This window comes from Cajanus cajan, chromosome 11 (assembly GCF_000230855.2).
Source record: "Cajanus cajan strain Asha chromosome 11, NIPB_CcT2T_4, whole genome shotgun sequence".
Lineage (NCBI taxonomy): Eukaryota > Viridiplantae > Streptophyta > Magnoliopsida > Fabales > Fabaceae > Cajanus > Cajanus cajan.
Window position 1 is genome coordinate 39,290,091 of NC_138527.1, and position 24,840 is coordinate 39,314,930.

Consider the following 24,840-nt stretch of genomic DNA (forward strand, 5'->3'; position numbering starts at 1 on the left):
TATAATATCCCCCAACTCAGCACAGCCCAGCACAGCACAACACAGCACTTCAACACATCAATCAACTTAACAAAATTTATTTAAAGTACCACATTATTTAGCCATAACAACACACATCTTCAGCATACACCTCATCAATCTTACAGCATAATCAGCAATCAGCACACAATGCGTCGTCACGCATATCAACTCGGAGATCTCCTACAGCAACTCAGCCATTATGGCCTACAACAACTCAGCCATTATGGCCTACAACAACTCAGCCATTATGGCCTACAGCAACTCAGCCTTTCGGCCTACAACAACTCAGCCATTATGGCCTACAACAACTCAGCCTTTCGGCCTACAACAACTCAGTCATTATGGCCTACAACAACTCAGCCATTATGGCCTACAACAATTCATATCAGCATTCAACACAACACAACTTTTGCAACTCAACATATCAACTTGCAACACAACACAACTGGACAACTCAACATCAATCAACCAACATCATCCATTAGTCATTACATTATATTCGTCTACAACTCAACTAAGCATAAAACAACATTAACCAACATATATAAATTTCTCATCTCCGCGCCCGGCGCACTCATGGTCGCGCCCAGCGCGGTACAACCAGAGAGCACCAGGGGCTAGTGCGCCCAGCGCAGGTATGCCTGCACCTGGCGGGACTCAGCCAGAGAGCCCAAGGCTCACACGCGCCCAGCGCATGCCAGGCAGAGACTCCCAGGAGTCTCGCGCGACCGGCGTGCCCATACCCGCGCCCAGCGCGGGGAAGGCAGAGACCTCCCCTTGGTCTCGCGCCCAACGCAATTCAAATTGCGCCCAGCGCCCACAGGGCAGGTACTCCCAAGGAGTCTCACGCCCAGCGTGACAAGGGCCGCGCTCAGCGCAATGCATCAATATCAGCATATACATATATATCCATTATAGCGTGACATTTCATCATCAACAACATAAAATAGCATGATCAACAATTTCACAACGTACGACATGTTCAACACATACTCCGACCCAATCCTCTTATTTACAACTCATCTATCTTGTCAAAATTACCCACCCAAACAACACCAATCAACCTAAGCACCTAAAACAACTTTAAACTTAACCAAATCACTAAATGGAAAATGGCAACCTTTACAGAAAATAACACATCATGAGTTATACTATTCCTATCATGCTCATCCTTATCTCATATGAAAGATAATCAAATTTCCTACAACTCTCATGAAGACACCAAGTCCTAATTCTTTCATCTACCTTGTTAAAAATTCTAAAAACCGCAACAGCTATACGTAATGCTGGCAGCTTGACCTCTCTTCACTAAAACAGCCATAACTGGAGTTCTAAAACTCCTTTTTTGGTGATTCCAGCGCCATTGGAAAGCTAACATCCAAGGCTACAACTTTCATGAAGACTATGAAGTCAATTTCGGAACTTCAAATGCGCGCTCAGCGCGTTCAAGTTCGTGCTCAGCGCGTCTCAACCAGAGACCTACAGAGGTCTATTGCGCCCAGCGCGGTTCTCCCCGCGCTCAGCGCGATTCACCCAATGAGTCCCCATTTCGATTCGCGCTCAGCACGAAGAACTGCGCTCAGCGCGAATTCAAACAGCAACTCTCCCCAGTTCGAAAATTTCACCCAAAAACCTGCAAAATCAACTTCCCAGGCACATGCAATCGGTCCAAAGCATCACATTTCTATCCAAGAACCCAAAAATACTACCTTTTTCAACATGCAACAACAAATCACGGATTTCCCCAAATTTTCTCAAAAACCCCGAAACCCCCAAAAACAGGTTCTCATTCAACACAGCCACGAATCAACCATCCATAAGCATCTAATGAGTTTCTAGAACTCATCCACAGCCAAAAACAGCGACAAAAGAAAGAAAATTACTAGCTTCCCTTACCTTGATGCGAAAATCCGAGCTTTGGGACCACGGAGATCGGAGAAGAAGAGGAAACTTGAAAACGAACGGAGAAGAGAGACAATCTTCAGCTAGGTCTGCCTAAGCTTGGTCAACACCTTCAGTCCAAGGTCACCCCAAAGAAGAAAACCAGCAACAAGAAAAAGGAGAGGGTGAGAGTGAGAGTGAGTTGAGAAGAAGAAAATGAGTAAGGGGTTCACGGGTCTCACACACTAGGCTTGGGGAGTGGTTGAAGAAGAAACACGAAATTATTATTGATGAGAAGACTAAAAGCATAATAGCGAAGGAGAAAAAATAGAGTAATTTGCATTTGTAGTTGTTACTTTTAGGATATAAATTATGTGCGCTACAATACAATATTGATTAATAAACTAATGTTAAAATATTCCTATTTATTGTGTTTTGCAATTTTATTTTTTGAGAAATGTGTTTTGTAATGGTTTTCATTTTTTTTGACACCTGTGTTTTGTAATGTTAATATGTTATCAATGGAACAATCGGGACTCAACAGTAATTTATGTTTGAAGATCTAAAATGTTATTTCCCATAATTGATTTTTAATCTTAATTGTTCTTTATGTTTTAAGATTATTGATATTTTATAAATTTAAGTCTCATTAATTATTTTGTCTACTATACTTCTATATATTTAATAATCATATCTTGGTCTTACTCTATAATTACTCTTATAACATATATTAAATTAAAATATTTTACCTTAAATATTAAATATTTATTCTAGTTTAGATATTTATTTGAGGAATGCACATGTTCATGTGTTCAAACTCGGTTATTAACATTGTAATTTCTATGAATAAAAAAATATAATTTTATTTAATAGTCATAATTTTTTATACATTAATAATCATATATTACTCTACAATTAGTCTTATATATTGTGTTTGATAAGGAGAAAATAAATTAAAATAAAACAGGAAAAATATAGGGAAATAGATATATAAAAAAAAATAGAGTCCACATGAAGGTTATTCAGTAAAAAGAAATATAATTGAATGAAAAATGAATTTTTATAAATAAATTTATTTAAAAATAATAAATAATTTATTATTGGATTTATTTATTTATCATTGTTATTATAAAATTAGATTATTTATTATTTTATTTTTAAAATAATATGGTAGTAGTAAGAGAACAGTGGTATGTGCCAGTAATATCATGAAAGTGATTGTAATAAATATTGCAATAATAATGATAAGAATAATAATAAAGAAAACTACCGTAATAACGATATATAATAATTTTATTTGTAATTTTTAAATTTAAATTTTTTATTTTAATTTAAAAATTGTTATTAGTTTTTATGTTTTTATATTAATAAATATTCTCATTTGAGTATATATATATTACAAATCACAAGTAGAACATCATATATTGCAAGCTTACAACTTGTTGCAATTCAATGTGCATTATAATAATTTGAAACAATAATTTTCACACACTTCCCTTCCTTTTAGAGGCAGAAAAAATGGAAGTTTTTTTTTTTTTTATTGTGAGTCTCACCAAAAACATTTTTATATTTCTCCTTAATTTTCTTTTACCAAACACAACTATTTTTTCAATTTTCTCATACTTTTTCACTCATCCTTATCTTCTCTTCTACTTCCTCTTTTTCAAATATATTTTTAATAAATATTAAATAAAACTATTCAAAATTGAATATATGATTTTATAAGTAATATTAATTATTTCGTATTGAAAATTTATTTCGGGACATTTAAAATATTAAATAAAAATATTCTGAATTATTTTATAAGTAATATTAATTATTTCACAATGGACATTATATAGAAAAGTATAAATACCAATATTATTTTGATAAACCTGACAAATGTGGATCTGTGGCGCAATGGTAGCGCGTCTGACTCCAGATCAGAAGGTTGCGTGTTCGATTCACGTCAGGTTCAATTTTTCATTTGTTTTAATCATGTATTTAAATAATGTTCTGCTAATAAAAAATATTAAATATATTTATAATATAGTAAAATAAGTAATTTTTATTTTAATCCTTATAAATTTTTTATTTTTAATGTCTCTAAAATTACTATTTTTTTATATTTAAGATAAATAAATCAAATTTATTTTAAAAACTTATAATTTTTTTTAAATATATTACAAACTATATGATATCACTAATAGTCTTGACTTTTTAATTAAGAAATAAATAGTTAAAATTTATTACATAATATAATACTTTTAAATTTTAGAGAGTTCAAAAATAAATAAGAGACTAAAATTAAAACTTATTTATTTTACACTGATTAAAAATATTTAAATTATTCAAAAAAAATTACATCTTAATTATAGTAATATATTGATAGGCGAACAATTGATTTTCAATCAGACTTTAACCTTTGCTGTTTGCATTTACTACCTCCCATTTTAGTAATTTATTAGTAAGTTAGAATGATATTCGTACATTTGTATAGATTATTTTCATTTTTTTATGTATATTGAAAATATACTTATTTATAAAATTATTTTTTATATTGAGATAACATAATTAATGTTTTGAGTTTCTTTAAAAATACAAAAAGAATAGAAGTATTCAAGTGGTATTATATATATATATATATATATATATATATATATATCATATTTTACTTAAAATATAAATAAAATTTAAATTTGCTTTTTGCAACATGAGAATTTATTTTAAAATTTAAAAGAATTTAATTTATTTTAAATTTAAATATTTAATAATTTTAAAAATGTGAAATAATGAATGTATTTAATTATTTTACAACTATATTATAAATAAAATTTTATTCTTTTTTATAATATTTATAATTTTATAAAAAATTATTTTGAATATTTTCTATGATTTAATACAAAGTTATTGGAAGTGGAAGTGAAAAAATGTAATTTTATTGGTTTCTTTATTTTAAAAAATGTGGAATTTTTGTTTTGTCGTTAATTTGATGTTCATTGATGATTAAATTTTGAGATTGTCCGATGATTTGTTACTACTTTAAATGACAAGATATTTAATGATGCAATATATAAAAATAAGAATTTTAAAAATATGAAAAATATTTTTATTTTAAAATTCTTATTTTTATTACTTAATTATCATTAAATATTAAAACTTAATTATTCATAGATATCAAATTAATGAGAGGACTAAATTTTGTTATTTTTAAAATTAGAGAGACTAAATACTATTATTTTAAAATAAAACGACAAAAATTACATATTGATAAAATTAGAAGAGTCAAAAGTGCAATTTAACCACAATTAGCAAACAAGAGTTTAAAATTTCCTTAAAAAAATATTACAAAATAGTATTATGGTAATATTTTAAAATTTATCCAGAATTTTTCATTTACATATTTTATTTTTATTAGAAAATAAGTTTTTATAAAATTTTTGTTGTAATTATAATATCAAATATTACAAAATAATATTATAAAAATGAAAAATTTTAAAATATTTCTTGAACAAAATGGTTTCTTTTATTTACATATTTTTATTTTTATTAACAAACAAGTTTTTATAAAATTTTCATTATAATTATAATATCAAATATTACAAAATAATATTATAAAATGAAAAATATTAAAAACATTTTTTGAACAAAAAGATTTCTTAAATTAACCATGTTTTTTTTATAATATTATAGAATAGTATTTTAATCAGATATATTTTTTAAAAGTGAAACTACGAAGAAAATAAGTGAAAAGACACTTTTGAGATGAAAATAAAAGAATAAGAGATTGACATTTTTTTATCTATATTTATTTTAAAAACAAAATTAATAATTAGTATAACTAATATTTTATTATGCCTTTACGATTTTTTATATTATATTAATTTTTAAAACTTAATTATGTTTTTAGTTTTTTAAATTTGAGGTATGTATTTCTTTGTCTCTAGAATATAATTTTTTTTTATTATTTTGATCCCTCAAATTTAAAGTTTATCTTTCTATAATTTTCATAACTTTTAAGAAATATTGTTTTAGTTATTGCATATATTTTTTTATCCCTTAAATTTAAAACATGTATGTTTTTTTCTCAAGATATAAAATTTTATTATTTTTGTCCATATGTTCAAATGTTATAAATCAATTTATCAAATATAACTATTTTACTAATGTAATCATTATAAAAATATAATATTAGTCTAATTAATATTATAATTTTTTTATTCGTTTCTATCAATTATACTATCAAGTGATAATGAGAAATTAAAATAATATTTTTTGAAATTACATAAAGTGAAATAACACATTTTACATTTTCAAAACTAAAATATTAATTTTTATGTTTTTGAGGAAAAAAAACATGTTTTAAATTTGAGAGACAATATATATATATATATATATATATATATATATATATAAATTAAAATAATATTTTAAAATTATAAAGATAAAAAATATAAATTTTAAATTTTTATAAAAAGTAATTATTTCAAAATTTAAAGGATTAAAACCATAATTAAACTTATTTTTTTTATATTTATCGTAGCATCACTTGTAATTAATATAGTTTCAGATAAACTCTAAGTGTGTGGTTTAGCGGTAGGGGTTGATTCACGCTTAAGAAAAAAAATATTATAAAAATATATTTTCAGATTATATTGAAATTAGTATTTTGAATGAGAAATTTTGGAGAAATATTTATGCAACAATTATTATTTTTTTTTTACGTAAACTTCGGTTACAATGTCCTATACATGAAATTTTATTTATTTGGATTTTTTTAAAAGAAATTTAGTGTAATTTTATACAGTTTTAGTTTTATATAATTAACGTTTATTTTTTTGTGGGAATTCTCGTAGGTAAACAATACTTTTAAGTTTTTCCCTTTAAATTTTGTTAATTTATTTTGAAAAATGTCAATAATTAATGACTAATGAAATTAATATTTTATTTATTATGCCTTTACAGTTTTAATTTTTTATAATTATTTTTTTAAAATCTCAGAGAGAAATAATGTTTCAGAAGTTGATTAAAAAGAAATAATTCTTCAAAAGTTATTTGTTTTTTATTATTTATATTTATTTTGAAACTGCCTATAACTTATTAAAAAAAATTATTATGTTGTTATAATTTAAATTTTCAATAATTAGCTTTTTTATATAAATTTTCATTATAATTTATTATATAGAAAATATTTTTCACGTGAATTTTATGAAAGAAATTTTAACATAATTTTTCTTATTTATATTACATAATAAAAATTATTAATGACAAAATTTTTCGCTTTAATATTGCATGTAAATATTATATAAAAAATTATTATTAAATACAAATATTATAAGAAAAAGAAATTATTGCGAGAAGAATTTACGACAAACTTGTCATACACGCAACATAACAAGTAACTTTAGTAATTTAACTCCTATCTTTTCTATCGTTGTTTTTATCAGAGAAAATGTGAATTCAAATTACTTAATTTTTTTTTTCTTTTTTACAATCAAATTATTTCTCTCTGTTTTCATGTAAGCTTTTATTTATAACCTCAACCGTGTAGTAAGTTTAACAGTAGGGGTTGATCCACGCTTAAGTAAAGTTAGAAGTTTAAATCCTGCATTGTGTATGTAGTCGCGTTAAATATTGGGATCAGCTATCCCACTGTTTGAGGTGCCTCAAAGTGACGAACTAAAAAAAAATGTAAGGTTTTATTTATTTTTCAGTTTTCCTTATTTAAAAAAGAAAAAAAGATTATATTAGAAGACAAATTATTTACCAATGTTTTATACATTTTAATGAAAGTTTATCTAAAACACAAAAATGTTATTTTGGTTTGTACTTAACTTGGATCCTTCCAAGTTCAAACAGTTTGTGTAAGTTGCTGCGCAAAGACGAGGAAAGTGGAAAAAAGCAAATATAAATAAACAGAGAAACAAGAAGCCATCCATCTTCCTTCTCTTCATCACAATCCTTGCATACTTCAACTTGGATTCCATCTAGCCATGGCGGATCTGTTCAGCGGAGGCGCAGTGGGCGCAGTCATGGGCGAGTTGCTAAAAGGCGCCATCGCCACCATAAACAAGGGTCGCGAATTCCATCCCACTCTCGAGAGCAACATAGAAACCCTAAACTCTCTTGCTCCACTCGTGGAAGAGATGAAACGTTACAACGAGATGTTGGATCGGCCAATAGCAGAGATAGGCAGGTTGGAGAGTCGCATACGCGACGGTCAACAGTTGGTCAACAAGTGTTCAAAATTCAGCCTCTGGAGAGCGCTCTCTTTTCCGTACTACCAGGGGAAGCTTCGGAGCAAGGACGAGGCTCTGAAGAGGCACTTGTCGATACAAGCGACGGCGGAGAACAAGAGGGACTTGATGGAGGTGGTTTTCAGCGTCAGGAAGATTCTGGAGATTCTGCTGAACAAGGAGGGTATCGGGGACTATCCTGGTGGGTATGAGTTGAGGGGGCTGAGAGGGGCTCCGGAAGAGCCCGAGTGTATGGGAATGGACGAGCCTTTGAGCAAGCTGAGGAGTGACCTGCTCAAGGATGGTGTGTCCGTGATGGTGTTGACTGGTTTGGGTGGATCCGGGAAAAGCACTCTGGCTAAGAAGATATGTTGGGACGCTCAGGTCAGAGGTAACTAACTAGCTAACTCTCTTTTCTCTTTTTTTGTCATGCCCCTATGTTAAGACTGTTTGAATTGGTGAAGAAAGATGTGTTGGGTCAGTAATATGGCGAAAATTGAGTATTCGAGGCAGGAGTAATCTTCAACTTATAAGTCAAGTTTTGTTTTTGTAGGGTTGAGTTAGGTTTATAATTTACTTTCCTGGTATGATATCAGAACCAATCAGTAACTCATTGATTTTAAGGATAATACAGTACGACTCTTATTTTTTTCTTTTCCTCCCTAAATTTATAATTTGTACCCAATGCTCTAAATTTCTGAATTTTTGTCTTTTATTGGTTAGTTTATTTTCTATACTATGGTCTCTTCTTGACTTAATGAGTAATGAGTGTTTCTCTCTTTTTTTATGTAATATTTATGATTTTATTTTCATATATAATAATAGTTATTTTTTAAATAATTGGCCCCTATTGACGCAAAGTCTTAAGTCTGCCATTGTTGTTGAACCAGTCCTCAGCGCTAGAGAGTAGAGGGTTTATGTTGGAGATCAATATAATGTTCCATCAACTTTTTAAACTACTGTTGAGGTCGTGTTTTAGTTGTAATACTTGATATTGTGAGAAATTTCAGATAAATATGGGCAATGTAGCTACAATTGGAATCGTGTTACGGTCGCAAAGAACCGAAAAACCTTGATGTTGCGGCAGTTGTTGTGGTTGCGGACTTTTTTCGAAATCTTGGTTTTGTACTCATTGATCCGAGGTTTTGAATTGCAGTCACGCTTGCAGATTCAAAATCCTTGGATGTTTTATTTTTGAACTGTTTTTTAAAACCTTGGATGGAACCTGTTCCGTCCTATTCCATTGTTTACCCGCATTTTTTGTTTTCTTCCAATTTTAGAGGAAGGAGATGAAATGAAAATTTTGTTTTGTTTTAACTTAAAATATATGTAAACAATGGACGTTTTATCACGTTATGTTGCATTTCACTTGACTCCATTTTAATACATTTCATTTCATTCCATTTATTTTCATCAATTTAATCATGGAGTCCGTGTTTGATTTGTTTTATTTTTGCTTGTAGTAGTTGTACAGTATTGAGTTTAGAGAGACCTTAGGCAGAGTGATTCTTCTTCCCTTCCATTGCATTCATTGTTTCTTGGTCAACCCTGTTTTTTTTGGAGATTAAAACGCACTCTTTTTGTGTACATCTTATTATTCATCATATGCTATATCATTAATCTAAATTATTACTTTCCAAGTCTAGTGAAACCACTAGCTAGTATAGTGATGTGTGGCATGCATTGTGGAATATTATCTGAGATTCTCTTTGGTTTAGAAATCTATTTTGCTTTGACCAGACAAGTTTGGGGGAAACATCTTCTTTGTCACCGTCTCAAGAACGCCCAACTTGAAGACCATTGTAGAGACACTGATTGAATACTGTGGATGTCGGGTGCCTGACTTTCAAAGCGATGAAGATGCAATTAACCGATTGGGAATTCTGCTGAGGCGTGTGGGGAAAAATCCAATATTGTTGGTCTTGGATGATGTTTGGCCTAGCTCAGAAGCCCTTATTGAGAAGTTCAAAATCCAAATACCTGATTATAAGATTTTGGTGACTTCAAGGGTTGCATTTCCAAGATTTGGGACCCCATGCCAGTTGGATAGACTTGATCATGATCATGCAGTAGCCCTTTTCTGTCACTTTGCACAGCCGAATGACGGGGGATCATACAAGCCTGATCAAAATCTTGTAGACGAGGTGCTTCCTCTTCTATTTCTCAAAGTTTACGTTTGTTTGTCATGTTCTTCGTTCTGCATTAGAATATGGACAACCTAGTTACCATGTCTTTTTTATCTTATTCACTGATTTTGCCATGTTGCACTGAAAATAATGCAGATTGTGAGAGGTTGTAGGGGTTCACCTTTGGCGCTTAAGGTCACAGCTGGATCACTCTGTGGGCAGCCTTTCGAGGTGTGGCAAAACATGAAGGAGCGTCTACAAAGTCAACCCATTCTGGCACCTTTGCTTTGTCGTCTTCAACAAAGTTTAGATATATTGGAGAAAAAGTTTTCCATCGAAGAAAAGGTGTGCTTCATGGATCTAGGGCTATTTCCTGAAGACCAAAGGATCCCTGTTGCTGTCCTCATTGATATGTGGACAGAACTGTATAACCTTGATGAAGATGGCAAGAATGCAATGACCATCGTCCATGATTTAACCACCAGGAATTTGATTAATGTCATAGTTAGAAGGTACATGGCATTCCACCCTTTCTCCCTGTTGATCATCTAATGTTTCACTTGATTATAGGCACCCAAAATAATTTCTTACGATATTATGGCTTGAAATAGGGTTACGTATATGAATTAATGAAGTTAATAACTTAGGTTTCACTAGTGGAAAACGTGAGGCAACTCAAATCATTCCATTTTAGATTTAATAATACATGCACTAACAATATAGAGAGATTGTATAATGTCATCCTATCATAAATTGTTATGTATATTATATTGTTATGTATCTTTTTGCTTGTCATTATGAAGCAAGGAAATAAAATTGTTCATCTTATTGGGGTTTTGTTCTACCCTCCTTGTCCAGGAAAGTTGCAAATGATGCAGACATGTATTACAATAACCACTTCGTTATGCTGCATGATCTCCTTAGAGAGCTAGCAATCCATCAAAGCAAAGAGGAACCATTTGAACAGAGAGAAAGACTGATTATTGACTTAAATGGAGATAATCGTCCTGAATGGTGGGTAGGAAAGAATCAGCAAGGAAGCATTGGCCGTATGTTCTCATTCTTCCTCGGAATGTTGGTAGGACAGAAACAGCTCAGAGTCGCTGCCCGCATATTGTCGATTTCAACTGGTATGTTTCTCTTTCTAAAATCTAAATTATCATAAACTAATGAGAAATGCTACTCCCAGTTTCAAAATAATTGTCTTTTATTTGGGTATGTTTCTCAGGTTTTGAGTAGGAAAGGAATTTTTTTTCTCAAGTTGAGTCAAATAATGTTTAATAAAATAAGCAAAACTTAAGGAAATCAAGTTTATATGACCTATCATTTTATTTCTTCATTTAAAAAAAGTTAAAATACTTTTTTGGTCCCTGTAATTTCACATACTTTATCTTTTATTCTCTATGATTTAAAATAAATCTTTAGTCCCTATGCTTATCTTTTTCAATCCTTATAATTTAATGTAGATATTTTTATTTCCTATACTTGTAGTTTTGTAATCTTTTTAGTTTTTGTAGTTAATTTTTTTGTATCATTTTCTCTTTTGTATTGATGTAACAGAAGTATCAATTCAACTTTGTATGTCTAATATCTAATTTATTTTGCTAAAGTTACTCCAACTTGACAAAATTGAAAATTTCTATCACGTCAACACAAAATAGATAACGTTAACAAAGATCTATATTAAATTATAGAGGCTAAAAAATGATTGAAAAAAATAAGTATAAAAACTAAAAAAAATTATTTTAAATTATAGGGATTAAAAAGTAAAGTAAGTGAAACCGTAGAGACCAAAAAAGGATTTTAACCATAAAAAAAAAATCAAGGAATATTTATTTGAGTTTAATTTTTATACTTTGGTTGTAAAAATTTACACCATCAATCAATCAGAATTCATCATTAGTATTTGATTATTAAAGTACTTATTGTACAAGTCAACATCTTTCTTTTTGTGATTGGATCATAGTGTAAAAAATCTTTCACATTATCAATGGATAGACTATTTGCCCATATTTATTAGAAATAAAAAATTTACCCTCCTTTTCTTTCTCCTTCAAAAGGAATATGATTAAAAGAAGTCATCAAGTATTCTTTATTTCGAATGAATATAAATTAGTTTGACTGCATTATCCTTTTGCTCCATTAAAGTGCTTTCATTCTACTCAAACGAGGATTGAGATGTCAAGAGATAAGAATAGTAATTATTGCATTCTTAGATGTATAAAAATATTTTAGAAAAAGGAAATACTATTTTGAAAACGGAGGGATTAATAAGAAATACTCCTGTACTATCCTATTTCATCTTCCATTGTTGATGTCAAACATGATGCTTTTGCAGATGAAACGTTTACTTCAGATTGGTGTGACATGCAACCTGACGAAGCTGAGGTTCTGATTTTAAATCTTCACTCTAACCGGTACTCATTACCTGATTTCACAGAGAAGATGAGTAAACTTAAAGCTCTGATAGTCACAAACTATGGTTTCCATCGTTCTGAAATAAATAAGTTTGAGCTACTTGGCTCTTTATCTAACTTGAAAAGAATCAGATTGGAAAAGGTTTCAGTCCCTTCCCTGTGCATGCTGAAGAATCTGCGAAAATTGTCCCTTCGTATGTGCAACACAAGGCAGGCTTTTGAAAGCGGTTCTATCCAAATCTCAGATGCAATGCCAAATCTAGTGGAGATAAGCATGGACTATTGCAATGATCTGGTTAAATTGCCTGATGGGCTGTGTAGCATTACCCCATTAAAGAAGCTTAGTATCACTAACTGTCACAAGCTTTCTGCACTGCCACAAGATATTGCAAAGCTGGAGAATTTGGAAGTGTTAAGGTTATGCTCCTGCTCTGCTTTGATAGAGATGCCAGATTCTGTTGAAGGGCTTAACAAGCTAAGCTGTCTTGACATCTCAGACTGTGTTAGTCTTACCAAATTACCAGCTGACATTGGTGAGTTGACCAAGCTTGAGAAGCTCTACTTGAAGGGTTGCTCAAAACTGAATGAATTGCCATACTGTGTCGTTAATTTTGGAAATTTAAAGCATTCAATATGTGTGATCTGTGACGAAGAAACGGCTGCCCTTTGGGAAAATTTCCCCCCCATTCCCAAGTTGAAGATAGAGATATCCCAAGTGGAGATTAATTTAAATTGGCTTTCTGGAGTTCATTCCTGAAATTGATAGCGACTCGGAATCATGTTGATATTGGACAACGATGTTAATGTACATAGAATAAAAAGAAAGCAAGAATTTGTGTTGGGTGATTCTGTAAATGTAAGACATCAATGTGGCTTGAAAGAACATTTCATATGTAATATTAGCATGCTCGCTTATGTTTATGTGATCATCTAGCTTAGGGTTATTAATGGTATCTTGTGTGTTTTGTTGCTTTGGCAGGAGTTACCAAGATCAATTCTAACATTTCAGCTTCGCTAGCTCATGAGGAGCACTCGCCATTTTCTTCTATTCCAACATGCATAGATTCCTTTTTGTGATACATGTTGAACAATAGGGATCATTATCAATCAACATCAAGAAGTCAAATTAAATATAATCTCAAACAGAAAACATAAAGGTGTGAAGTAAGAAAACAAATGAATATACAATATTTAAAGGCTGCAAACTTTAACGAACGTAAAAAAAAAAAAAAAAAAAGTGAACCTATAACCCAAAACAAAAACAGGAGACTCAAAACGATGCCTTTTGAAGAAAAAGGATTATGATTAAAAAAAATAATTAAAAATAAAGGGGAAAATATGGGTAGGAATTAGGAAACATTCAGACCCAACCTATCTCCCTATGTGCTATGTACAGCTGAGTGGCTGAAGAACTAACCGGTGACCTTAACAGGAGAAAGGGAAAGGAGTAGGGAGAGAGAGAGACGAAGAGAAAGAGATAGGAGAAGCAGGTTCAAGGGAACTACGGAAATGAAACAAATGAGGTGGAGAGGTTGGTGGGTTTGCAACAACAGTGGAGGAAGGGGGAAACAATTTAGTACGATGGGTATAATGTATAAATATGTTATTGAAATAAATATAATGGCTATTAAAATTTTTTCACATTAGATCATTTGTCAAGATCGTCCACCATAGCTTTTGTTTAAATCCAATGGTTCTTACTATTTTGACCATGATACACCACTTATTTCCTGTAGCTGCGCTCTAAACTTAACGAAAATAAACCATGGAAGCATTTGAAATAGTTTATTTAAATTTATAAAAGTAATATATGATTATTTATAAGATCTAATTAACATATTTGAATAAATTTTCATTTGATAAAAAAATGTAGAATAAAAACTCAAGTAAATTGGTTGTGCGACTGTACCCGAAAATATTCTACACGTGAACAAGAGGTAGAATGACATATTTTTGCATACTCATAAAAATACCATTTGGAAGAAGGCAAGAATAAAAGGAATCGAAATATATACGCCAAATACAACGAGACGAATAACAGAAGTACTGCTTCAGAAAACAAAATTCTAAGGCCGTCCACCCCATTCTAGTACAATATTGTAGACTCGTCTGGGAATTGTATTTGTCACATCCTTTCTAGTTGTATTCACAGCTTCGTTAATTGCATTGTTGCATTGCAGCATATGAGGACAAGAGGTACAACAATGCTCCAACGGAAATAAGCAAAAAACTGAAATGGTGAACAGGGACGAGATGTGCTAGATCACAGGATAAACACAAGAACTCCTAGAGTACATAGGCAGGTATATTCAAACAAGAATCCCGACACCAATTTAACTGACATAAGACAACAAAAGGCTAATGTATATATATGATATAAACCAAGTATTCAACAGGAAATGAGGGAAGGGTCATTACCAATTCTCAGCCCCCAACCCTTGAGACGCGTTTTCCTCCCCTAGGCAGTTTCAAGAAACATACAACATCAATACATGATGAACTTTGTGTATCATCCAATTTACAGAAAATATAGTCTCCACACATTTCTCTTTCTTTGATGCTGAGGAGGCCATAATGTTGAATATTAAGATGCTGTCCTTTCAAGTTTCAATATGCTGTCTCTAAAATGCAGACGGTGATTAAATTATATGGCATACACTATCTCCCCACTGCTATCTACATCAAGTTCAAAGTCAGAGTCTAATTCATCCATGTCATCATCTATCATGTTATCAGCCATAAACTGATCTAAAGAATAGGCTCCCGGGGCTGGTAAGGTAGCTTCTGAAATTATCTGCATGATCGTATCATTGCTCTGTATTGGTTGATCTGACTCTTCAAATTGGTTTCCCATGATCTTTTCATCCATCAAGTGCGGAGGAAGATTCTTCAGAAACCATTTGTTTCTCAATATTTCAGGAATAGTGATTCTCTGTCAAATTAATGTCCAAAGGCATAAGGTTCAAATAAATCCAGAAAGTAGCAAGAGTGGAAGTTAATCCCAACCTTATACAATCAAGAGGTTTGGTTCATAATATCCAAGCAACAATTTTTCCTGCTTTCTATAATCAAAATTTGTTATTTTATAGTATCGAATGCAGCTGTGCCTACAATATTCTTATCAATGCTAGATCTACAATCTAAGCAGCGTAGGACCTATGAAAGGATAATATTAAGATATGTCAAAACAGTAGATATTCCTATGTGATGCTAGATATAAAACCTAAGTGCCTCAGGACCTAGAAAATGTGAAAGGCTATTTTATATGTATATATTTGCATCAAGGCAGATGCCAAACATGAAGGTTCTCCTTCAACAATCCAGCTCATATAGTGCTTGAGCTGCGAATAAAAAAAAAGGAAAATATTTAACAACACTTCCAAGTGGGAGGCTGATAGTGGAAGTATACAAAAATGCCTCTATAGAACAAACTCCTCACGAATTGTAGTGTGTTTCAAATTGTATATACGCAGAAGCAGGTGATTTATTATAAAATAGAAATTACCTCTGCTGGGTCAAAAACAAAGATCCTTGAGATAAGGTGGCGACACTCGGGAGATATCTGAACAAAGTCGGGAATGGAATACTGGACACTGAAAACCCTCTGCAAGGAACCAACCAAAACAGGTTGTGCTCACGCAACCAGAGGCTTGTAAAGAAAAGATGCAAATATCTTAAATATCAGATCAACCTGAATTGTCTTCCGGAAATCCCTTGGATCATTAGGATCTTCAAAAGGATATGAGCCCACTAGCATCACATATAAGGTTACTCCACATGACCAGACATCTGCAATCTGATATTATGTGCATGTGCATGACACCCAAAAAAAATCCATTAAGATAACCAACAAACATGCTACTAGCAAAATTAAAAAGTCAAATCAGTGCAATCCAATTGCACACAGGTGGGGACTCATCACTCAAGATTACACACTTATCTATAGGAGAACAAAATTTGAAGAGAAACATGAATTAGTTTTCTCTCATAAGCCAACATTAGTTTATGTATAAATTAAAATTATTTTTTGAAGAAGTTAAAGTAAAAGAGTTTCTACAAATTATCTTATATATAAGTTAATTTTAGTTTATGGCTTATGGAAGAAATGTATTTTATTTCTTCTGTTGTAAGTGTTTATTAAGAACTTTATCAAAAGAGGCCTAATTTTACTACTAAATTAAATTAAGAAGTTCATTTTTTTATTAATCTATCAACAAAAATCTTAATAAGCTATGGACCTTTTCAAGTTTTTAGAACAAAAAGATGCAGGACCGAAAATTATCTCCTGCTCTTCTATAATTCATAAAAGTAGTTTTAAATATATATGGTAAAGTAAGTTAAGAAGTTCAATTAGTGCCAAGAAGACATGAACTACGTGTAGATGACAACCAGAAAATAAACCATCATTTTTTAGAGACGAGGCAAAAATTCACATTGGAGTCAGTGATGACAGATTGATCATTGTAAAAAAAAAAAATGCTTTAGCTCCTTATTCCAGGATAAGTCAATATAAACAAATATTTGCTATCAAATTATGAGATTAATAAAGAAAAAGAGCAAGACTGAGATTAATATAATGCTACCTTGCCATCATACTCTTGCTTCAGCAATACTTCTGGAGCAATATATGCTGGAGTTCCCACAGTTGAGTTAGGTTGTGAATGAAGCACTGAAGACTGCCAATAACAAAATCAATTAGATGAGTAAGATATAGCAGTTGACCAAAACAACTCAAATTATTTAAAATAAAATAGAATACAATGGTGATCTATACTTGCGAAGTCCTGAACTAGATTGAAAAATGAATATATAAGTCTTATAAGCCAGAAAGAAATTGAATTAACAAATAAAAAGAATGTAATAAATATCCAACTATTTGAGGTGTCATTGCATGTAAACAGGAAGGTCTATTTTAATTACAAACTACCCTAAAATACACAAAAATTACTAGTTGAATTGTCTTAACAACACCACAAAGGTGTGCAACAACTAAATGATCATATGCCTCAATAGCACCAGGAAACATTTCATAGTTTTTCGTTGTTCCCCTGTATGCGAAACATTGAAACATAAATACAAGAAAGTTAACCAATCAAAACAGACCAATGCAAATGACAATGATCAACTGAAATTAAAATTTGACTCCTCTAAGATGGATTATGACCTTATCATGAAAGTTTTTCATCAAGGGAAAAACATGTCAGACAACCTAACATGCTCAATGATATGATTCCAGAAATAAGAACTGGTAAGAGAATTTTATTGAGAACCACAAGAGGAGCCTGATCTCTTTACAACCTGAAAGTTTTTCTTTTTCCTCTCTCTAAAACAAAACAACCTGCAAACTTATCATTCTCCTAATTCTCTCCCTCACTAGTTTCCCTCCTTTTCCTCATCGGTGAATATCATTTACCAGGGTGGAGACTTATTTCGAGGTTCAAAATAAGAGAATTTTATTAAAAACCAGAGCATCAAAATAAGAGAATTTTATTAAGAATTTTATTATTAACAACCGGCAGAGCATCAAATCCTAAGAGAATAAGAATTATTCTCTCTCAAACAAAACAAACATGCAAAACTAACTTCCACTATTCCTCCCTTTCCCTATATTTACCCTACACCCCTAACCAACCTGTCAAATGTCAACTCATCATTCTCTTAATTTTCTCTTTCACTGGTTTTGCTGTTCGTATGAACAAGTATTTTCCAAATCCTGAGCCTTTCAGAATTCAAGCCCTCCTTCTGGTCTACCACTGGCACTCTATCACTTAGACTTCGGACGAGCCAAATTCTAATGAATGGGTCAAGCACAACTTTAAATAGTTCAAATCATCAAAATTTGCAATTAATAGTCATGTACAATGGTCCTTTTCCATAAAAAAAATTACTAAAAGCATCTTTAAGTAGCTTAAGGAATTAGTTACCCAAGTCCAATACAGTAGTCTATGTTTGTAGAGCAAAATAGCTTCATAATAAAACTAGATAACAACCCGATGGAGGAAGTATTTGCAGATATGCTAGTTTTCAAAGGAGCCTGAATTGCTATTACAAAGGTAAAATTAAATTTATGACAAAAGCATCACTTAAAGGTTAGGTAAACTTACTGAAACAGCACATACACATCCCAGTACAATATATAAGCATGGAACTCACACCATGAAAAGCTTGTGATAAAGAAACAGTTACCTTGGAGTAACCAAAATCACATATCTTCAGATGGACTGCAGGCGTTCCATCTAACAAAGTGTTTTCCAACTTCAAGTCCCGGTGACACACTTCCTTCAGGAGGAGACATATTATGACACATAAGATTGATACATCAGACATAATACTCAGAAGAATGAAACTTTGCCTATCCGACATTCTGGCGTAGGTTAGATACAATATATATCAGATGGTGAGGGAGAAATTGATGAGTTACCATTGCATGACAATAGTTGACCCCAGATATGAGTTGTTGAAAGAAGAAACGAGCCTGTGGCATAACAATGAGTTAATAGATTACACAGGATTACAGGAAATAGATAACTAGAACAAATTTGTTCTGATTGAACAACAGGTGTAGCAAAAGAAACAAATTGTGTAAGAACCTCATCCTCATTAAATCGCCCTGCATTGCAGATTCGCGCAAATAGTTCTCCTCCAGATGCATATTCCATTACAATGGCCAGATGAGTAGGTGTTAATATGACCTGAGTGAAATGTCATGGAACATTTTCCATAAAAATTATTATTCCTCCTCTGAATATAAAAATACAGAAATATAAAATATACCGACCTCCTTAAACCTGATAATGTTAGGATGTCTTAGAGACCTGTGATTAATGATTTCTCTTTTAACATTTGCATCAATCTGCGACAGATTATAGCAAAAAGATTAGTCCAGTGCTTCATCAACAAGAATTAGAAAGAAAGTGGAAACAAACATTATGCAATAAAAGTCAATCTAAAAATTCATACTTGAATCAAAAGTGTGATTTAGATTAGAACAGCAAAAAAAAAATAAAAAAAATTCTTTGCTTCCCTATTTCTTTAGTGAATCTGTAAGCCTAAAATTTACTTAAACCACACAATCTGGATTCGCCACCTGAAGCAGTCCATTTCACCACACACCTCATGCAAAATCCCTTCTTGGCTAAAAGCATAGACAAGGCAAAGGCCCACTTTACATTGTACTGAAATTTATTTTTTATTTAGAAGAATGGGGTAATTAAGGACTGAACAATAGACAACGTGATTATAGAAGCTTCACCGCCATGTCATTGAACCAACTATTCCAAGAGTTCAAGCTATTAGGTGAAAGCACGTGAATGTCTTAATCTAATATTACCTCAACAGCTTAAGCTCACACAAATGATTTTATCATCTTATGTCTCACTGCATAAACCCCACTCTTAATCTAGTGCACTAATCAGAATTCAGAACAACCAAAAACAAGCCAGACACACAATATGCACCACACCAGATCCCCACTTAAACTTTACAGCATCATTTCACCATTAAAACAATTAAGTCACTTTATTTCTTTCAACGGCCCCTCCTCATCAATCAAACTCAACCACCAGCAATTAAGTAAGTTCCAAACGTACTTATACTTATGTAGCAACACGAGTACAAGATTTTATTTTATTTATTCGAAAAATAATGACAACAGCAGAAGCCTGTTACAAAAAAAAAAAAAATAAGCTGGAAAATAAGCTGAATCGCCAACGGAAGACAAGAAAACCGAAAAAAGTGCATGATTAATTAACTACCATTCCCTCTTTCCGTTTTCCCTACGCATCATTAACCGAAAATTGGCCAGCTGAGCTACGCAAAATTTCCATATTCAGCAACCATATACGTCACCAAAACTAACCAAACAAACCGAAAGAAATTAACGGTATAAAACCTTCCACGAACACCGATACAAAAATAGAAACCCAAACACGGTACTACGAAGTAGCATCATACGTCAGCGTCTTTTTTATTTTTTTTTCTTTCTTGAGAAATGAGAAATAATGATTGAGTTTTGACCAACCTTATCTCCGCGTTCTATATACTTGACAGCAACCAGCTCTTGCGTTTGCTTATCCCTCATAAGCCTAGCGACGCCGAAATTTCCAGAGCCGATATCGCGGACGAAATCGTAGCGGTCGCTATCGTGCATGATCGGCATATCCATGGAAGCTCCGGTGGGCGGCTGATCCATCGGTGGTTGCGGATGCGAGAGAGATTCGGCGAGAGCAAGTGGGAACGACGTCGTTTGTGGATGACGCCGGTTAAGGTGGTTGCCTCGTAAGCCGCATTTTGCCCCTTTCTATTATTTATTGCTGAGATGGTGCGGCAACAATTTCCTCACTGTGTCCATTTATTATATTTAATTTAATTTTGGCACTGAAATTGAAATTGTTTGTTCATGGATGGGCTGAGATCAGTGGTTGGGCTGGTTGAGTGTTGTTATCAGGCCACGACCACTTGACTTGAGTCTTGAGAGGGTGCTGTAACACAAAACTCACACTAGGCTCCCTCGTTGGACCAGGTCCATTCTCTTTCCCTTCCTTTGCTCTGCTCAATGCAAGCTGATTCTCAACCATAGCCTTTTCATGTATTCAATTTTTTAAATACTCTCCATTTTTTTATAGTCCTTTTGTTAGTATTTTTTTTTTAATTGTCATTTTTCCTAAATTAATAATTTATTAATTTTTTTTATTTTTATCTTTGATAATTAATATATGTTTAATGAACAATGTCTCTATTCATTTTTCAATGTATCTATTTATTCTCTGACCACTTAAAAGGTATAACAGGAAAATAGGTAATAAATATTTTAAAAATTAAAATATCAATCATTTTCTTAATTCTTGTATTCATAAATATGTGATAAATGAAGTGATGTAAAAGAAAAATAATTAAAATCTTTTTTTTTTGTCTATTTCATTTTTAGTTATTGGAGTTAATACATTTAAATATCAATTAAATTATAATTTTAGTCTCTTATAGTATTTAATTTGTAATTTTTGTCTCTTAATTTTAAAGTTTTTATTTTCTTTGAGTTTGTTATGTGGGTAATTTGATATTATGAATGAACTTGAGCTTCTCTTTTTTTGTCTTGTTTTCTCTTATTATGTTTGAGGAGAGATAAAGAAAGTAGGGTACATTAATAAAAACACGAAAAGTGAGGAGAGTAGTACTTAAATAAACTTGGTAACAAGGAAAAATGAATTTTGATTTTTAAAGAAATAGAGGATAATGAAATTAAAAATAAATAATAATAATAAAAAAAAACACAAGCAAATTATTATTAGTGATAATTGACAACTTTCCATTACAACAGATTATTTCTTCAAAATTTGTATTGTTTTAACAAATTGGAGTTAAACTAATTGATTATCATACTTTTTAAATTGTTTATTATCTGTTATCACAAAATCAAGCGAATAAATAAAGAGATTCTTCAATTTAGTTGCATAATTAAGTGAATAAATAATCTTTAAGAATATATTGACTTTTATTCTTGAGATGCATTAATATTCTTAAATTTATATTTTATTTTAACCTATTTTTGTGTTAGCAATACTACAATAATACTTCTCCAATTGGAAGTTGAAGTTTTCAATTTTTTGTGATCTTGATCACAAAATATACTTTAGTGCAATAAAAATAAACAATTGTGCTTAGAATACTCAAGTTATATGTTAAAGACAGATTTCTTTTTCATACATCAAAGCTAGATAAAATAAATATTTGGTCTTTAAAGTCTACCAAAACATCTTATATAATATATAGTTACAACATATAGGGATTAACTTACCAAAACTTGTCTTGTTCATATATTATTTGTTTGTTATCATTAAATTTAAGAGATGGATTGCCTTAGACCTAACAAGGACTTTTTATCCTATTTGTTCTACTTTTTATGAGTTCTCTCTTTCTTTTCTCTTGGTTGATGACATCGATTGCCTATAGTAAGTTTTGCTTATTAGCTAGTTGATGACTTAGAGTAGTAGGTTTGTAAAAGATTGTTGCTGATTAGGGCAAAGACTAAATCAAAGGAAAAAATTTGTAGTATACTTGTGTGTTGTCTAATCATTTGCTAGTTTTAAATTGTTTATATTATATTATATTATATATATACATATTTATATTAACTTAACAATAAAATGCTTAATATATAGAAAAGCAAGATTTTGGACCCTACTAAAAACTAGAGGTGGGTAAATGAGTTGGATATACTTATTCTTGTTATTCTTGTTAGTTTTAATGATTATTATTGAAAGACAAATATAATATATAATCTGTTGATTCATATAAGTTTCCACAATTCACAATTTAATAGGCAATCCTTCAAACCAAAAATTAAATTTATATTTATAAAACGACAATAAAACTTAAAAACTAAATTATGATTTTTTTTAAAATTGTGATATATTATTTGTTAATAGTTGATAAAATTTATCAATATAATAAATATATTAATGATTATTATTGAAAGACAAATAGAATATATAATCTGTTGATTCATATAAGTTTCCACAATTCACAATTTAATAGGCAATCCTTCAAACCAAAAATTAAATTTATATTTATAAAATGACAATAAAACTTAAAAACTAAATTATGATATTTTTTTAAAATTGTGATATATTATTTGTTAATAGTTGATAAAATTTAACAATATAATAAATATATTAATAAAGTACAAAAATTGATAAAAAGTGAAAATACTTAAAACAAGACAATAAAAAAACTGAATGATTATCTTTCCATGATAATTGTCTATCAAAAATCTCTAATCAATTAATTAAGTATTTAAGATATCAATAAATAAATTAAATATCAATTTTTATATATTAAATACACAATATTATTTTGTGTGTGAATATTCTTAATGATATTTTCAAAAACAATTATAAATTATTTTAATTATATATCTAATTTAATTTTTATTTATCATAATTATTTATAAAGTAAATTTTAATATTTTAAAATAATTTGTTAATAAATAAAATAATCTTATATTATAATATAAATTACTTATCATAAATTTAAAATACAATTTACGTATTTAAAAATTAAAAATATTTATTTTTCAAATTTTAAATATAATTTTATATTTATACATAGTATTTATTTATATATAATTTATTATTAAGTTTTAATTATATATAATAAAATTTTAACATCAACGTTCACATACTGAACAACTAGTTAAAAATAAATTCTATTAAGCACAATTATCCACTAATCAGTAGGCATGGCAATCTAACCTGTCCTCGTGGGCACCCGCCCGAACCCGTTCCGATTTAGATGGGGAAAATTCATGTTTATCGGGTTCGGGTTTTTCCCGATTGATGAAATCGGGGGTGTAGATGTTAATACTCACCCCGCCCCCATACCCACCCCGCCCCCATACCTACCCCGCCTCGCTTAATAATATAATTAAAAAATTATTTATATATATATAAATTAAAATTATAAATATTTATATGTAAAAATTTATATTATTTTACTTTTTTTTTAAATTGTTCATATTTATTTAAAAGAGAAAAAAAAATAGGAGCGAGGGCGGGGAAACCCGAACCCCACCAAAGACTGGGATAGAAACCCAAATTTTATCCTCAACGGGTATCGAGACGGGGCGGGGACAGTTTAAATTTGCGAGAACGGAGGCGGGGAACGTAAAACCCGCCCCGCCCCCCGTTGCCATGCCTACTAACCAATTAACCTAAAAACAAATTCGCTAAACTCCTTGTAAAAAAAAAAAGCATATACTAGCTAAATTCCACGGTTATATGAATCCATGGCCGTACAGTTATATTAACAACCCTTTAATACACATATAAAATGAGGATTTTACTCCTCTAAAATAAATAATGGGAAGAGATTTCATTTTAAAAAATAAAGTGTGATAATAATTATTAATTAAAAAATTTAAAAAATATTATAATTATTTTTAAATTATATTATATAAATATATATTTATTTTTATTATATTTATTTATCGTTAAATTTTTAATTAATAATTATTAAACTTTAAATGTAACGTAGTAAGTATTTTAGAAGGCCATGGGTGATTTATTAGCTCGGAACGGGCGTTCTCAAACTGGAACGAGCCGTTCTAAACTACTAAATAGGCCTATGAATCTTGGATTGGAACGGGGCGTTCCAAAATGGTCATTGTGAGTTAAATCCAACTCC

General features: G+C 30.8%; 2 protein-coding genes and 1 non-coding gene across 5 annotated transcripts; 2 read left to right on the top strand and 1 right to left on the bottom strand.

The window, feature by feature from the left end:
- Positions 1-3,787: 3,787 nt before the first annotated feature.
- On the top strand, positions 3,788-3,859 carry TRNAW-CCA (transfer RNA tryptophan (anticodon CCA)). Its single transcript has one exon. It is a non-coding gene; the product is annotated as a tRNA-Trp (tRNA).
- Positions 3,860-7,736: 3,877 nt separating this feature from the next.
- LOC109799982 (putative disease resistance protein At5g66900) lies at positions 7,737-13,581 on the top strand. Its single transcript, XM_020360658.3, has 5 exons — positions 7,737-8,508; positions 9,858-10,261; positions 10,400-10,755; positions 11,102-11,373; positions 12,582-13,581. The coding sequence occupies exons 1-5, from the start codon at positions 7,875-7,877 to the stop codon at positions 13,415-13,417; spliced, it is 2,502 nt and encodes an 833-aa protein (XP_020216247.1). The 5' UTR covers positions 7,737-7,874; the 3' UTR covers positions 13,418-13,581.
- A 1,417-nt stretch (positions 13,582-14,998) lies between these two features.
- LOC109800270 (serine/threonine-protein kinase SRK2I) lies at positions 14,999-21,297 on the bottom strand. Of its 3 annotated transcripts, none has more exons than XM_020361044.3 (9): positions 20,681-21,287; positions 19,439-19,513; positions 19,251-19,352; positions 19,082-19,135; positions 18,847-18,939; positions 17,244-17,336; positions 16,352-16,456; positions 16,166-16,264; positions 14,999-15,592 (listed from the first exon to the last, which is right to left on the bottom strand). In XM_020361044.3, the coding sequence occupies exons 1-9, from the start codon at positions 20,849-20,851 to the stop codon at positions 15,305-15,307; spliced, it is 1,080 nt and encodes a 359-aa protein (XP_020216633.1). In that variant the 5' UTR covers positions 20,852-21,287; the 3' UTR covers positions 14,999-15,304. The 3 variants fall into 3 exon arrangements, with proteins under 3 accessions (XP_020216633.1, XP_020216635.1, XP_020216636.1); XM_020361046.3 differs by lacking the exon at positions 20,681-21,287 and adding an exon at positions 20,415-20,536; XM_020361047.3 differs by lacking the exon at positions 14,999-15,592 and adding an exon at positions 15,599-16,001 and having other exon boundaries at positions 20,681-21,297.
- Positions 21,298-24,840: the final 3,543 nt, after the last annotated feature.

Bases quoted from the DNA above. Each gene is read 5' to 3' on its own strand.
- LOC109799982 (XM_020360658.3), top strand. From the start codon at position 7,875: ATGGCGGATCTGTTCAGCGGAGGCGCAGTGGGCGCAGTCATGGGCGAG. The intron at 10,262-10,399 runs GTGCTTCCTCTT...AAAATAATGCAG, and splicing joins ATCAAAATCTTGTAGACGAG to ATTGTGAGAGGTTGTAGGGG. The intron at 11,374-12,581 runs GTATGTTTCTCT...ATGCTTTTGCAG, and splicing joins CATATTGTCGATTTCAACTG to ATGAAACGTTTACTTCAGAT.
- LOC109800270 (XM_020361044.3), bottom strand. From the start codon at position 20,851: ATGGATCAGCCGCCCACCGGAGCTTCCATGGATATGCCGATCATGCAC. The intron at 16,265-16,351 runs GTTGATCTGATA...GGTTCCTTGCAG, and splicing joins ATTTCCGGAAGACAATTCAG to AGGGTTTTCAGTGTCCAGTA. The intron at 15,593-16,165 runs GTAATTTCTATT...TTAATTTGACAG, and splicing joins TTGTTTTTGACCCAGCAGAG to AGAATCACTATTCCTGAAAT.